The 11,241-nt window shown below is 48.4% G+C and overlaps 1 protein-coding gene across 2 annotated transcripts in view; it reads left to right on the forward strand.

The window, feature by feature from the left end:
- The first annotated feature begins 8,732 nt into the window (after window positions 1-8,732).
- The window catches only part of Mrps23 (mitochondrial ribosomal protein S23), a 7,326-nt gene continuing 4,817 nt past the window's right edge, over window positions 8,733-11,241 (forward strand). Inside the window, exons 1-2 of one of the 2 annotated variants that reach the window (XM_021213230.2) lie at window positions 8,733-8,831; window positions 9,560-9,730. In XM_021213230.2, the coding sequence (XP_021068889.1) occupies window positions 8,788-8,831; window positions 9,560-9,730 (215 nt within the window). In that variant the 5' untranslated portion in view covers window positions 8,733-8,787. The remainder of the gene's footprint in view (window positions 8,832-9,559; window positions 9,731-11,241) is intronic. The other variant, XM_021213233.2, reaches the window with a different exon arrangement.

An 11,241-nucleotide genomic window follows, 5' to 3' on the forward strand; every position in this document is an offset into this window, starting at 1 on the left:
GTCCTGGAACTCACTCTGTAGACCAGGCTGGCCTCGAACTCAGAAATCCGCCTGCCTCTGCCTCCCAAGTGCTGGGATTAAAGGCATGCACCACCACACCCAGCTTGAGTATTTTTTATTAGATATTTTCTTCATTTACATTCCAAATTTTATCCCTAAAGCCCCCTATACCTCCCCCCCGGAATTATGTTTTAATTCAAGTGTCTTATGAACACTGTTGCTGAAAACGTCCATAGGTCTGAGATTTGCACTTTAGAATGCATGCATCCTCTATACCGTATTGTACTTGGTTTGCAGTTCAGCCTGGGAATTTGATTGTAAAATCTCAGGTGATTCTAATTTACAGCAAAGTTCTTAGAGCCCTGTGCCATTTTGCCTATTAGTATAAGAGAGTCTGAAGGTGATTGTAACTACTCCACAGAATGAGGGGTCTGGGGAGAGACATTACCAGGTTAAAGAGTGTGAAGACCAGACCCAGAAGTGGAGACAGCCTGTCCCTGACCACTGCCATCAGCCCTTGGACAGCATGTTCATCTGCACATGTTAAGCTCCTGGTGATCACACGTGCTCCCGAGTGTCATAAGGTGACACTCAAAGATTTCTGTAAAAATTCTGTTTGGAATTGCCCCTGGCCCTTCATACATTTTGGCATCCCTGGGCAATGGCCTCAACTTGCAAGAAAATCATGGGCTCTGATACGCAGTGTGTAGAGAAGAACTGGTGTGGTTACATTGGGTCTCAACCTCTGTCCCCTAGTTGTCTTGAAGCATTGCTCGGGACTGGGCCATAATGGTCAGAGAATGTGTCCTGAAGAACAAGGGGCCGATAGGGTGTGAGGTGCAATGATGATAGCAGTTACTGGGGTTCACTGTCTGCTGGCCACTCTCCTGGGGTGCTTTATGTGTCTTATTGTACCCAACCCAGCAACAAGAATACGAAATCAGTGTAACTCCTGTTTTTTACGCACCAGGAAATGGAGGTGTAGGGAGGTACAGAGATGAAGTTGGGCCTCTTATATGATCTCCATCCTTACTTAGTAAGTATCCCCGGATTTGAACCCATGCAGGAGAATTTCAGAGTTGATACCTCAGTGCTAAGCTACCTGCTGCTGGACAAGAGGAGGGCAGGTGACAAGGTCCAGGACCCCCACATGGATACCATGTGTGACGAACAGAGAGGGCCTACCTGCTCAAAACCACTTCCCAGAATATCTGTGACCCAGCAGTGTGTCCCGAACTCCCCCGTTAGCATTCTTTATCTGGGTTTCAAAACCATCTCTTAAGCATAACCGGCAAGCCTGCTATTGAGAAAGAAGCACACAGCCTTCTGCCCATTATCATTTATTGGATTAGTGATCTGGGCCAGCTAGGAGAACGCTGGAAATGTCTGGCGAGTGTGTGTGTGTGTGTGTGTGTGTGCGTGCGTGCGTGCGTGCGTGCGTGCGTGTGTGTGTGTGTGTGTGTGTGTGTGTGTGTGTGTAAGAAAAGGGTCTGTGGAATCCTACTGCCACCAGGTGGTCATTTTGCAGAAGTGGATGTGGATGTCACTGACCACAGAAAGGTGGAACTTTTTTGTTTGTTTGTTTGTTTTTTGAGACAGGGTTTCTCTGTGTAGCCCTGACTGTCCTGGGGCTCACTTTGTAGACCAGGCTGGCCTCTAACTCAGAAATCCGCCTGTCTCTGCCTCCCAAGTGCTGGGATTAAAGGTGTGCATCACCACCACCCAACTGGAACATTTTTTTTTTTTTCCCAAGAGGCCAAGAGTTCATTTTTGGCTTCAAGCCACACAGACCAAGGTTTGTTCATATAGCCATATTTAGTGGAAATTGCGAAACAAAGATGTTTTAAAATGTATAATGCCACTGAAATTATGTAAGCTTCAGGATCCATAAGGCAAGCCCTACTCTACCTGGGGACAGGGGGCACAGTCAACCTGTGGCTGTTAACTCTGGATTTGTTGTTGTTTCAGAGAGAGTCTCACTGGGTACCCCTGGCTGTTCCGGAAGTTTCTCTGTAGACCAGGCTGGCCCCAGACTCAGAGATCTGCCTGCTTCTGCCTCCCAGGTGCTGGGATTAAAGAGTGTGCCAGCCCTCGGGATCATTAATTAAAGGGGAAATCATGCCATGGAGGATTCTTCCAGGGACTCTAGAGTGAGCAGCTGCGAAGCTAGCTTGAACTCTGCACAAGCCTGCCTTGCTGTGACCTTGTCATTCAAACGATGGCCTGGATGTAAAACTCCCAATGCTAGAACCAAAAAAAAGTCCATTCCAACTTTCACTATAAGCTCGAGAAAGTCGATTACCCTATTTGCAGACTAGCAGACTGGCTGCCAACCCAGGAGCTTGTTAGAAATGCAGTTCAAGGGCTGGAGAGATGGCTCAGAGGTTGGGAACGCTGACTGCTCAGCTCCAGAGGTCTTGAGTTCAATTCCCTGCAACCACATGGTGGCTCACAGCCATCTGTAACGGAGTTCAATGCAGTCTTCTGGTGTGTCTGGGGACAACTATGGTGTTACTCGTGTACATTAAATAAATAACTATTTAAAGAAATGAAAGAAGAAAAGAAAAGAAATGCAGTTCAAGCCCCCAATCCAAGCCAACCTAAACAGAATCTGCCTTCTCAAATTCCCTAGGAGCTTCCCCCCAGATTTACAAGCCCAGAAATACCTGCCAAGAAAGCCCTCAAAATTAGCATAAACTCCAATGGAATGCTGCTCAGGCTCAGCCACTCCTCTTTCCTTGGTGATGGAGAGGAGACAAAGTCATGTAGACCTCCAGGGCAGTTATGGGCACAAAGTGTCGGCTCTCTCTCTTGTCTGTGCTGGCGGGCATTGTCTTCAGGGCAATTGCCGGTGAGTGGAGGGTGACTGTGAATGTCTTGTGATTTGTTAGATGTGATTTCACTCTGCTCCTAAGTGTGGAGTCCTCAGAAATCATCATTAGTTATGTTCACTGAACAAATGCTTTGCAGCATTGACACACTGACTCTTCACAACCAGGCTCTTTCAACCCCTGCCCCTGAGAGAGGGTCTCACTCTGTAGTCCAGACTGTTCTGAACTTGAGACCCTCCGGCCTCCACCTCCCAAGTGCTGAGATTCCAAGCAGGCACAGACACTCATAGAAAACAGGCTTTCTGTTAGGTGCTATGGTTATCTCCATTTTACAGAAGCCAAAGCAGAAGCCCCAGAGGATTATAAAAAGTATTTATTCACTGCTGAGACAGTGGGCAGCCACAGGTAAAAGTGAAGGACACACTCAATGCATGGTGGGGTAGGAAAATATCTCCACACAGACTGTGTGTTTTGGCAAGGCTTCAAAGGGCTCAGGTGGCCGTGCAAGATGTGTGCAGGCAGGCAGGCAGGCAGGCAGGCAGGCAGGCAGGCAGGCATAAGTAGCCTGTGGTCACTACAGCCTCATTTGTCCTGACTTGGCTTTATTTATCCGTGTTGTTCACTAGAAAACTCACTAAGAACCAGTGGTGAGCCCTGCCCTAGGCTGGGTGTGGGCAGAGACAGGCCCAGTTTCTGCCCTGAAAGAGGCCCAGGCAGATAGACTCAGACAAGTAAACAGACAGAATTGAGAGGGAAAGACTATGTTGGGGCAATAATGGCATGTGGCTGGGTATGGTGGGGGGTGCAGAGCTGGGCACCCTAGAGGGCATGCTTAGCTAGAAAGGAAAGCAGAGACCCACAGCCTGGAGAAGAGCAAGGGGACCACACTGTCCCTTCCCTGCCTTGTGCCCTCCTCGCCTTAGACCCATTCAGTAGAGGTGTGTGCGTGTGTGTGTGTGTGTGTGTGTGTGTGTGTGTGTGTGCTTTAAGACAGGGTCTCTTTCTGCCATCCAAGTTGGCTTGGAACATATTATGGGATCCAGGCTGTGCAACTCTATAATTCCTATTCTGTGTATGAATGCATATTACTTCTTTCCTCCCTTTTAAAGCAATTGCTAGAGCCAAGGAGATGGCTCAGCAGGTAAGGGCACTTGATGCCAAGCTGGGGCACGTGAATTCAACCTTGGCCTCTACACAGAGAAAGCAGAGAACCAACGCCCGTGGAGGGTACCCCTTTCATAATTTTCTATTATTTAAATGAAGCAGTCACCTGATTACCATGAACCAAGCTCTCCAGCACACAAGGCTAGGAATTCTCATGATTTCAACAAGAGGCTGGTATTTCCAATGTTCTTTTTGTTTGACAAATTCCATGCACCACTTAAGCAGGGGTGCTATTTACACAGACATTGGCAGAATATATGGAAGCCATGTGGGGTGGGTATGTAGACTGGATGCCAAGAGCACAGGTCAATGAGCTGAACCTGGTCTGAGGGATAGCTCTGCAGAGTGGGTAGGCTATGAGACCTTAGGTTCTCAGAGTGTGCAGGGATGGAGTAGGAGGTGGGCCAACGCTCACCTCCACACTCCTCCCTTCGACTCCTTGCCCATGCCTCCAACTTCAGAATCAACTAGAATCTAGCCAGGAGCAGAGAGCGAGTGGCTGGGGGATGCAGCCCACACACAGAAATTTGGTCTCCAAATTCCTTTGTCACTGAGAATGACCTTCAGCTTCTGAGTCTCTCACTTCTGCCTCTGGTGACCCGGGGTGACTGTTCCACGTCATCATGTCCTGTTCTATTTGATGCTGTACTTGGTGGGGACTACACAAGCACTCTACCAACAGAACCGCACTTCTAGACGCAGCCCATCTTGATAAACCACCACCACAATCGGCACAGTGGCGCACGCCTTTAATGCCAGCCCTGGGGAGGCAGATGCAGGTCGATCTCTGTAGTTCCAGGCCAGCCTGGCTACTTAGTGAGGCTTCTATAAACAAACGGCGGCAGCAGCAGCAGCAGAAACAAGCAAGGGGCCAAAGAGATGGTTCATTAGAACACCTACTGCTCTTGTAGAGTCAGGCGAGAGCTTGTGTTTAAGTGCTAAGTGGAAAGAATGGATCACTTTTCAAGGGGGAAAAGAACCAACAATTTCAGGTTTTGTACAGGCTTGCGATTCAGGCTACTTTGGAGGCTACAAGGATCACAAGTGCAAGGTCAGCCTGGGAAACCTAGTGAGATCTTGTCTAAGTAAAACATGAGAAGAGCGCAGGGGTAGGTAGGACTTAGCAGAAGAGTACTTGCAAGTGAGGTGCTAGGTTCGTCTCCATCTTCCATAAGGCCATCTGTGGGATGCCATCAGCTGCACACCCAGATGACCTCACAACAGTGACACTATAACCACCATGGGACAGTTGCTGGCCGGCACTTACTGTGTACCCTAGCCTAGTCTACGAGACAGGGAGCCTCGACTGTTCTTTCTGTTCTCAGCTACCCAACAACTTCATCGTGGGTTATGAGTGGACACGTCTTGGGTGTGAACTTCTGATCAGCCAAGTCCTCACGTCCCGGAGTCCTCCTCTCTGCCCGCCAAGATTCTTTTCTTTCTGTTACAGAAAGGATTAAACATGGCAAGGGGAATTTCAAAGACACCCAGATAATTTAGAGACCCCTGCCAACACACACACACACACACACACACACACACACACACACACACTTGTGATGTCTTCTGAATTGGGAAGTTTCGTCTTTGACTTTCCTCCACGAACTTGGAATAAGCCTTTCCAATGCTTTCCCATCATAGGCCGTGCTTGGCAGGCCTTGGAGGGAGAAGGGAAGTACGATTGTAGGCAAGGCCGGCAGATAGCTCTGACATGGACAGAATTAGAAAGTTGTTGAGGGCTGGGAAGGTTATATTTAGCTAGGAGCATGGTTACTCCCCAGAGCTGACTACCCCAGATCTCAGGAACAGGGACCTTGAGCCTTCACAGCTGACCTAGGGGTCAGAGATTCTTCTTTTCTTTCTTCCTTTTTAGATTACACATATGGTTCTGGTTTATAGGTAGTGGACTTGAAGAGATGCGTGTGTGTGTGTGTGTGTGTGTGTGTTTCTCGACAGGGTTTCTTTGTGTATTTCTGGCTATTGGGAACTCTGTAAACCAAGCTGGCCTCAAACTCAGGATCCACCTCCCTCTACCTCCCAAGTGCTGGGATTACAGGTGTGTGCCACCACCACCTGAATGAATTATTTTATTTTTACTCCCCCGCCCCCGTGTGTGTAGTACAAGTACTGCTGGTGCCCATCAACTCCAGAGGCATCAGATCTCCCTGGAGTTGGAGTGACAGGCTCTTGTCATGCTAGGAACTGAACTCAGTTTCTCAGAAAGAGCAATATGTGATCGTACCTGCTTTGCCACCTCTTCAGTCTCTTCCAGAGTCTTGAGGTAGCAGAGATGCCCACCACTCAGGCCAGGCCTCCGGTCATTGCATCTCCTGCTTGGAAGGAAGGTTTTGTTAAAGCCTTTCATCTCCCCAGTCTTCGGTTTTAGGCTAGTGAAGGTAGCACTGTGGGATACAGGAAAGTGCCCAGGTAAGGCAGGGTTCAGTCAGTTGCATATCAGACAGAGGTGTTTAAGTTCCTGAGGCTTTGCCTTCTCAGCTATAGTGAGGATGATAATAGCTACCCTGTGGGTGGGCAGTTATCTGTGAGATAACATAAGTGGCAACTGCTCTGAGAACTTTCACTGCCCTCTTTTCTGGGGCCTCCCTTAGAGTGGGAGGACTTTGGCGTGACTTCATGCTCTTTCCTAAGGACAAAGAAAGATAAGGTCTTCCTTGGAGACCTCAAGTGTGATTCAAAACATCCAGTGGGGCATAGAGTTTGCATATGAATACGAACTCTCTACAAGGCAATCTCTGAGACCAGGAGAGAGAGAGAGAGAGAGAGAGAGAGAGAGAGAGAGAGAGAGAGAGAAGAGGAGAGGAGAGGAGAGGAGAGGAGAGGAGAGGAGAGAGATAGAGAGAGAGAGCTCTGACTTCACCCTTGTATTTTTGTCCTGGGGATAACTGAAGTTCACAGTTCCAGATTTTATCCTCCTACAAACTTTGGCACTTGTGAATGTTTTCCTTTTTCCCTCCTTTTTTTTTTCTTTTTAAATATTTATTTATTATAACTAAGTAGCTGTCTTGAGACACACCAGAAAAGGGTGTCATATCTTATTACGAATGGTTGTGAGCCACCATCTGGTTGCTGGCATTTGAACTCAGGACTTTCGGAAGAGCAGTTAGTGCTCTTAACCGCTGAGCCATCTCTCCAGCCCCTCCCCCCTTACAGATTGGGTTCCCACCCAAGTATTTCTGCAGTGTTTCATTTAACCCCAAGCCACGGGCATTAATGTAGGTAGATAAATACAGATGGCCCTAGCTTGTTAATTTTACCAGGTGTATAGGCTTTCATAAAATGCACAAACCCTAATATTCCAGCCACTAGTTTATTTTGAGATAGGGTCTCTCTCTCTCTACATAGCCTTGGCTTTTCTGGAACTCACCATGTAGGTCAGGCTGGCCTCTAACTTACAGATATTCAATATCTGCCTGCCTCTGCATCTCAAGTGCTGGGATCAAAGGCGTGTGCTAACACGTCCTCTACTACTTTTCATTTGATGAAATATTTGTTGTTGCTCTTCTCTTTCTTCTTTTCCTTCTTCTTTTTTTTCCTAGACAGCATTTCCCTGTGTAGCCCTGGCTGTCCTACAACTTGATCTGTACACCACCAGACTGGTCTCAAACTCAGAGATCGTCTGCCTCTGCCTCCTGAGTTCTGGGATTAAAGGTGTGACCCACTACCGTCTGATCATATGGATGAATTTTAATTAATTTTATGTGTATCAGTATTTTGCGTGCACGTAAGTCTGTACACCATGTACATGTCTGGTGCCTGCAGAGTTCAGAAGAGGACATCAAATCCGCAGGGACTAGAGTGACAGGTGGTTTATAAGTCACCCTGTGGGTGCTAGAACTCGAATCTGGGTCCTCTGGAAGAGCAGTCAGTGCTCTTAACTGCTGAGTTCTTTCTCCAGCCCGATGTTTTGTTTTTGTTTTGTTGTTTTTTAAATCTTGTCACTACGATCAACCATGATGATCTTCGCACGAATACCCTGATTAAATTCTAAGGGGTGCTTCTCCTTGGAGGAACGGATATTCCTCCAAACCCATACTTTGAACAGTCGAACAATGACAGACTACGTTCCCCCAGACTTTTATTTTCTTCCTCCGAATGCATTAATTCTGGGTTTTTACTTTTGAAAACTCCAGCGCTAGCGGGCGGGCGAGGGACGCCTCCAGCGGAGGAGCTGCTACTTGCTTTCCACTGAGCGTGAAAACAGCCTGCTCCAGTGAGCCCCGCTTCAGGCACAAGGCCGAGGAAGGAGGCCTGGAGGCTCGTGTCACTTGGAAAAGTTACTTCGCCCCTATTTGGGTCTCAGTTTCTGAGTAGTGCGAGTGGCTAAGATTAGACCCAGTCGAGCCTGGTGACCTCAAACGTCATACTGGCCGGCTGCTCCTGACTGTAGGATGGGCCGCATCCCCGCGAGCTCCACACTGTATTCCCTCCACCCTGCCGGAGAGGAGGAAGCTTTGTCAAGTTAGAAAGAAGAAAGCAGGCGCCACACTCCATCTTTCCCCCAAGACCGGTCGTTTGCTACTCTTGCGCAGCTTTGGCGCGCTCCTGCTCTTTTGGTTCGGGAATCGATTGTTCGTGTCTGACCCGACACCCGCACGGAGGACCAGAGCGCTCCCGCTCAGCCCATCGTTTGCTTCTGCCTGGTTCCGCCCTCCGGATGACGTCGAGGCGGGCCTGTCATCCTCGGCTCCGCCTGCCGCTCGTTCCCCCTTGGCTTGCTTGCTGCCGCTTCCGCTTCCGGTAACAGCCCCAGGCTTTTCTAGCCCAAGTGGCCATGGCGGGGAGCCGGTTGGAGACGGTGGGGAGCGTGTTCTCCCGGTGCGTGCTCCGAGTTGGGCGAGGGCAGGGTTCCTAGCGGGTCACGACCCTCCTGGCATATCCTTAGGGGACGCGGTGGCGGGTGTCCGAGCCGGGTGATGCCCTTGGCACGGAATCGGTGTGGTTTGTCTCTGTCCCTTTGGATTTCTGTCCTGTCAGATTGTGCTCGACACCCCATTTCGGTGGAGACCCTCTACAGTAAAGAAGCTGAAGGGCCTGACTGGACGGGTCTTGCTTTCTCACTATGGAACGGTGGGTGGGCTGGGGGTTGGGACCCGTGCAAGAAGATCGAGTGGCTTAAAGCTGTGTGTGGTGGCTCGCGCGCGTAGTCTCGGCACTAGGGAGGCGATCGCCGCAAGACTGGGGTCAACCTGGCATCGTAATGAAGATCGGGCCAGTGAGGCTTCTGGTAGACTTCTGTCAAAACAAGAAGCCTGCTGGACACGCTGTAATCCTAGCACTAGGGAATTGCTAGGGAGGCACGAAATTCAAGGTCATCCTTGGCTACACTCTTGAGTTTAAGGCTAGCCTAGGCTACAGGAGAGTTCACCGACGGGACTTAACACTGGGGCCTTGCTGGGTTGCTGTGTGTATTGGCCGTGCCTCCTTTAGGTGGAAGGTCTTTTTGAGCTCACCTCTACCAGGCTGCCCTTCCCTTCGTTAAGTTGATTCAGAGACTTTACAACCCTGTGGTACCCGACTGACCTTGGTTCTGTTCCCTTTCTAAGGACGAGGGATCTGATGCGGGCCGGGGTGTTGAAGGAGAAGCCACTGTGGTATGACATATATAAGGCCTTTCCACCCTTGAGGGAGCCTGTCTTCCGAAGGCCCCGCTTGCGCTATGGCAAAGCCAAAGCTGACATCCGGGACATCTTTTACCACGAGGATCAGATTCGAGCGTAAGTGTCTATCCCCTGTAGTGAGCAGGGTGCAGCAGACCTTCAGAAAGGAAGGCTCATGTAGACGTCTGCCAACAAGCTTGAGTCGGGCGCTCGCTCTGTGGGGTTGGTCTTGTATAGCAAGTGAAATCATGACATCCCACTCCTTCCATGTGGTGAGAGGAAACAGAAGTTCTGGGTTTGTTTGTTTGTTTTGTTTTAAGATTTATTTATGTATATGAGTACACTGTAGCTGTCTTCAGATATACCAGAAGAAGATATCGGATCCCATTACAGATGGTTGTGAGCCACCATGTGGTTGCTGGGATTTGAACTCAGGCCCTCTGGAAGAGCAGTCAGTGCTCTTAACCACCGAGCTATCTCTCCAGCCCAGAAACAGAAGTTCTAAGAAGTGGAATCTGGAGACCCTAAACTGACAGAGTTGCAGATAAAATGTTTGTTTCCTGGCCTCTGTTCTGTATGAGGTGCTTGATCAGCCCTTGACAAACACCAGCTCAGAGACTTTATTACTCTAACCCTGTCTGCGAAGGCAGGTATCATTGCCTCTGTGTTATTCAAGAGAACTATCAGGTTCAAGGAGGTTGACCACCTATGGCCACCCCAGAGGGTGGCGGATCTGAGAAATCACATCTGGCTCCACACTTCAGCTGATGCTATCACAGCAGCTTCTTTGGAAGCGGAAACAGGAGGAATATGGTCTGAGGATTTAATGTCTAACAGTTATTGAAGCCGCCCTGGAAAGGGTGCTCACAAGTTCAAAGCACTTACAGTAATCATGACTAGAAATTTGAAGGAAAGTGCTTGCGTACTTTATTTCTTTAGCATCTATTTCTTCCTTTTGTTCCTCTTGGGACAAGGTCTTGATCTTCCTGCCTCTGCCTCTGGAATCCCGGTGTTACAGGCTTGTATCGCCATGTCTGGCGTATTAATGCACATTTATTGTAGATAATTGAGAAGCAAGGGAAAGCATAAAGAAGAAAGAGCAGGGCGCCTACCGCCCTAGTGCCTTGAAGGTTGCTCCTGGGACTTAGCTGTCACTTTGAAAACATTGGCCCTGTAATCTTGTTTAACATCGGAAGACAAAATACTAGTATATTAGAGCTGTAGAGGTGAAGGAAGTGCTGCTTAAAAGTATTTTGCTCTCTTTAAGATTTAATTTAATAACTTGTCTTTGTGTTGGTGCCTGTGAGTTCAGGCGCCCTCTAGAGGCCTGAGGTCTTGCAGTTTTCTTTTCTTTTCTTTTCTTTTCTTTTCTTTTCTTTCCTTTTCTTTTCTTTTCTTTTCTTTTCTTTTCTTTTCTTTTCTTTTCTTTTCTCTTTCTTTTCTCTTTCTTTCTTTCTTTCTTTCTTTCTTTCTTTCTTTCTTGCACCCTCTAGAGGCTGGAGGTCTTGCAGTTTCCTTTCTTTCTTTCTTCCTTTTCTTTTCTTTTCTTTTCTTTTCTTTTCTTTCTTTCTTTCTTTCTTTCTTTCTTTCTTTCTTTCTTTCTTTCTTTCTTCCTTCCTTCCTTCCTT

Source organism: Mus pahari, chromosome 14, assembly GCF_900095145.1.
Source record: "Mus pahari chromosome 14, PAHARI_EIJ_v1.1, whole genome shotgun sequence".
NCBI classification, from domain to species: Eukaryota; Metazoa; Chordata; class Mammalia; order Rodentia; family Muridae; genus Mus; species Mus pahari.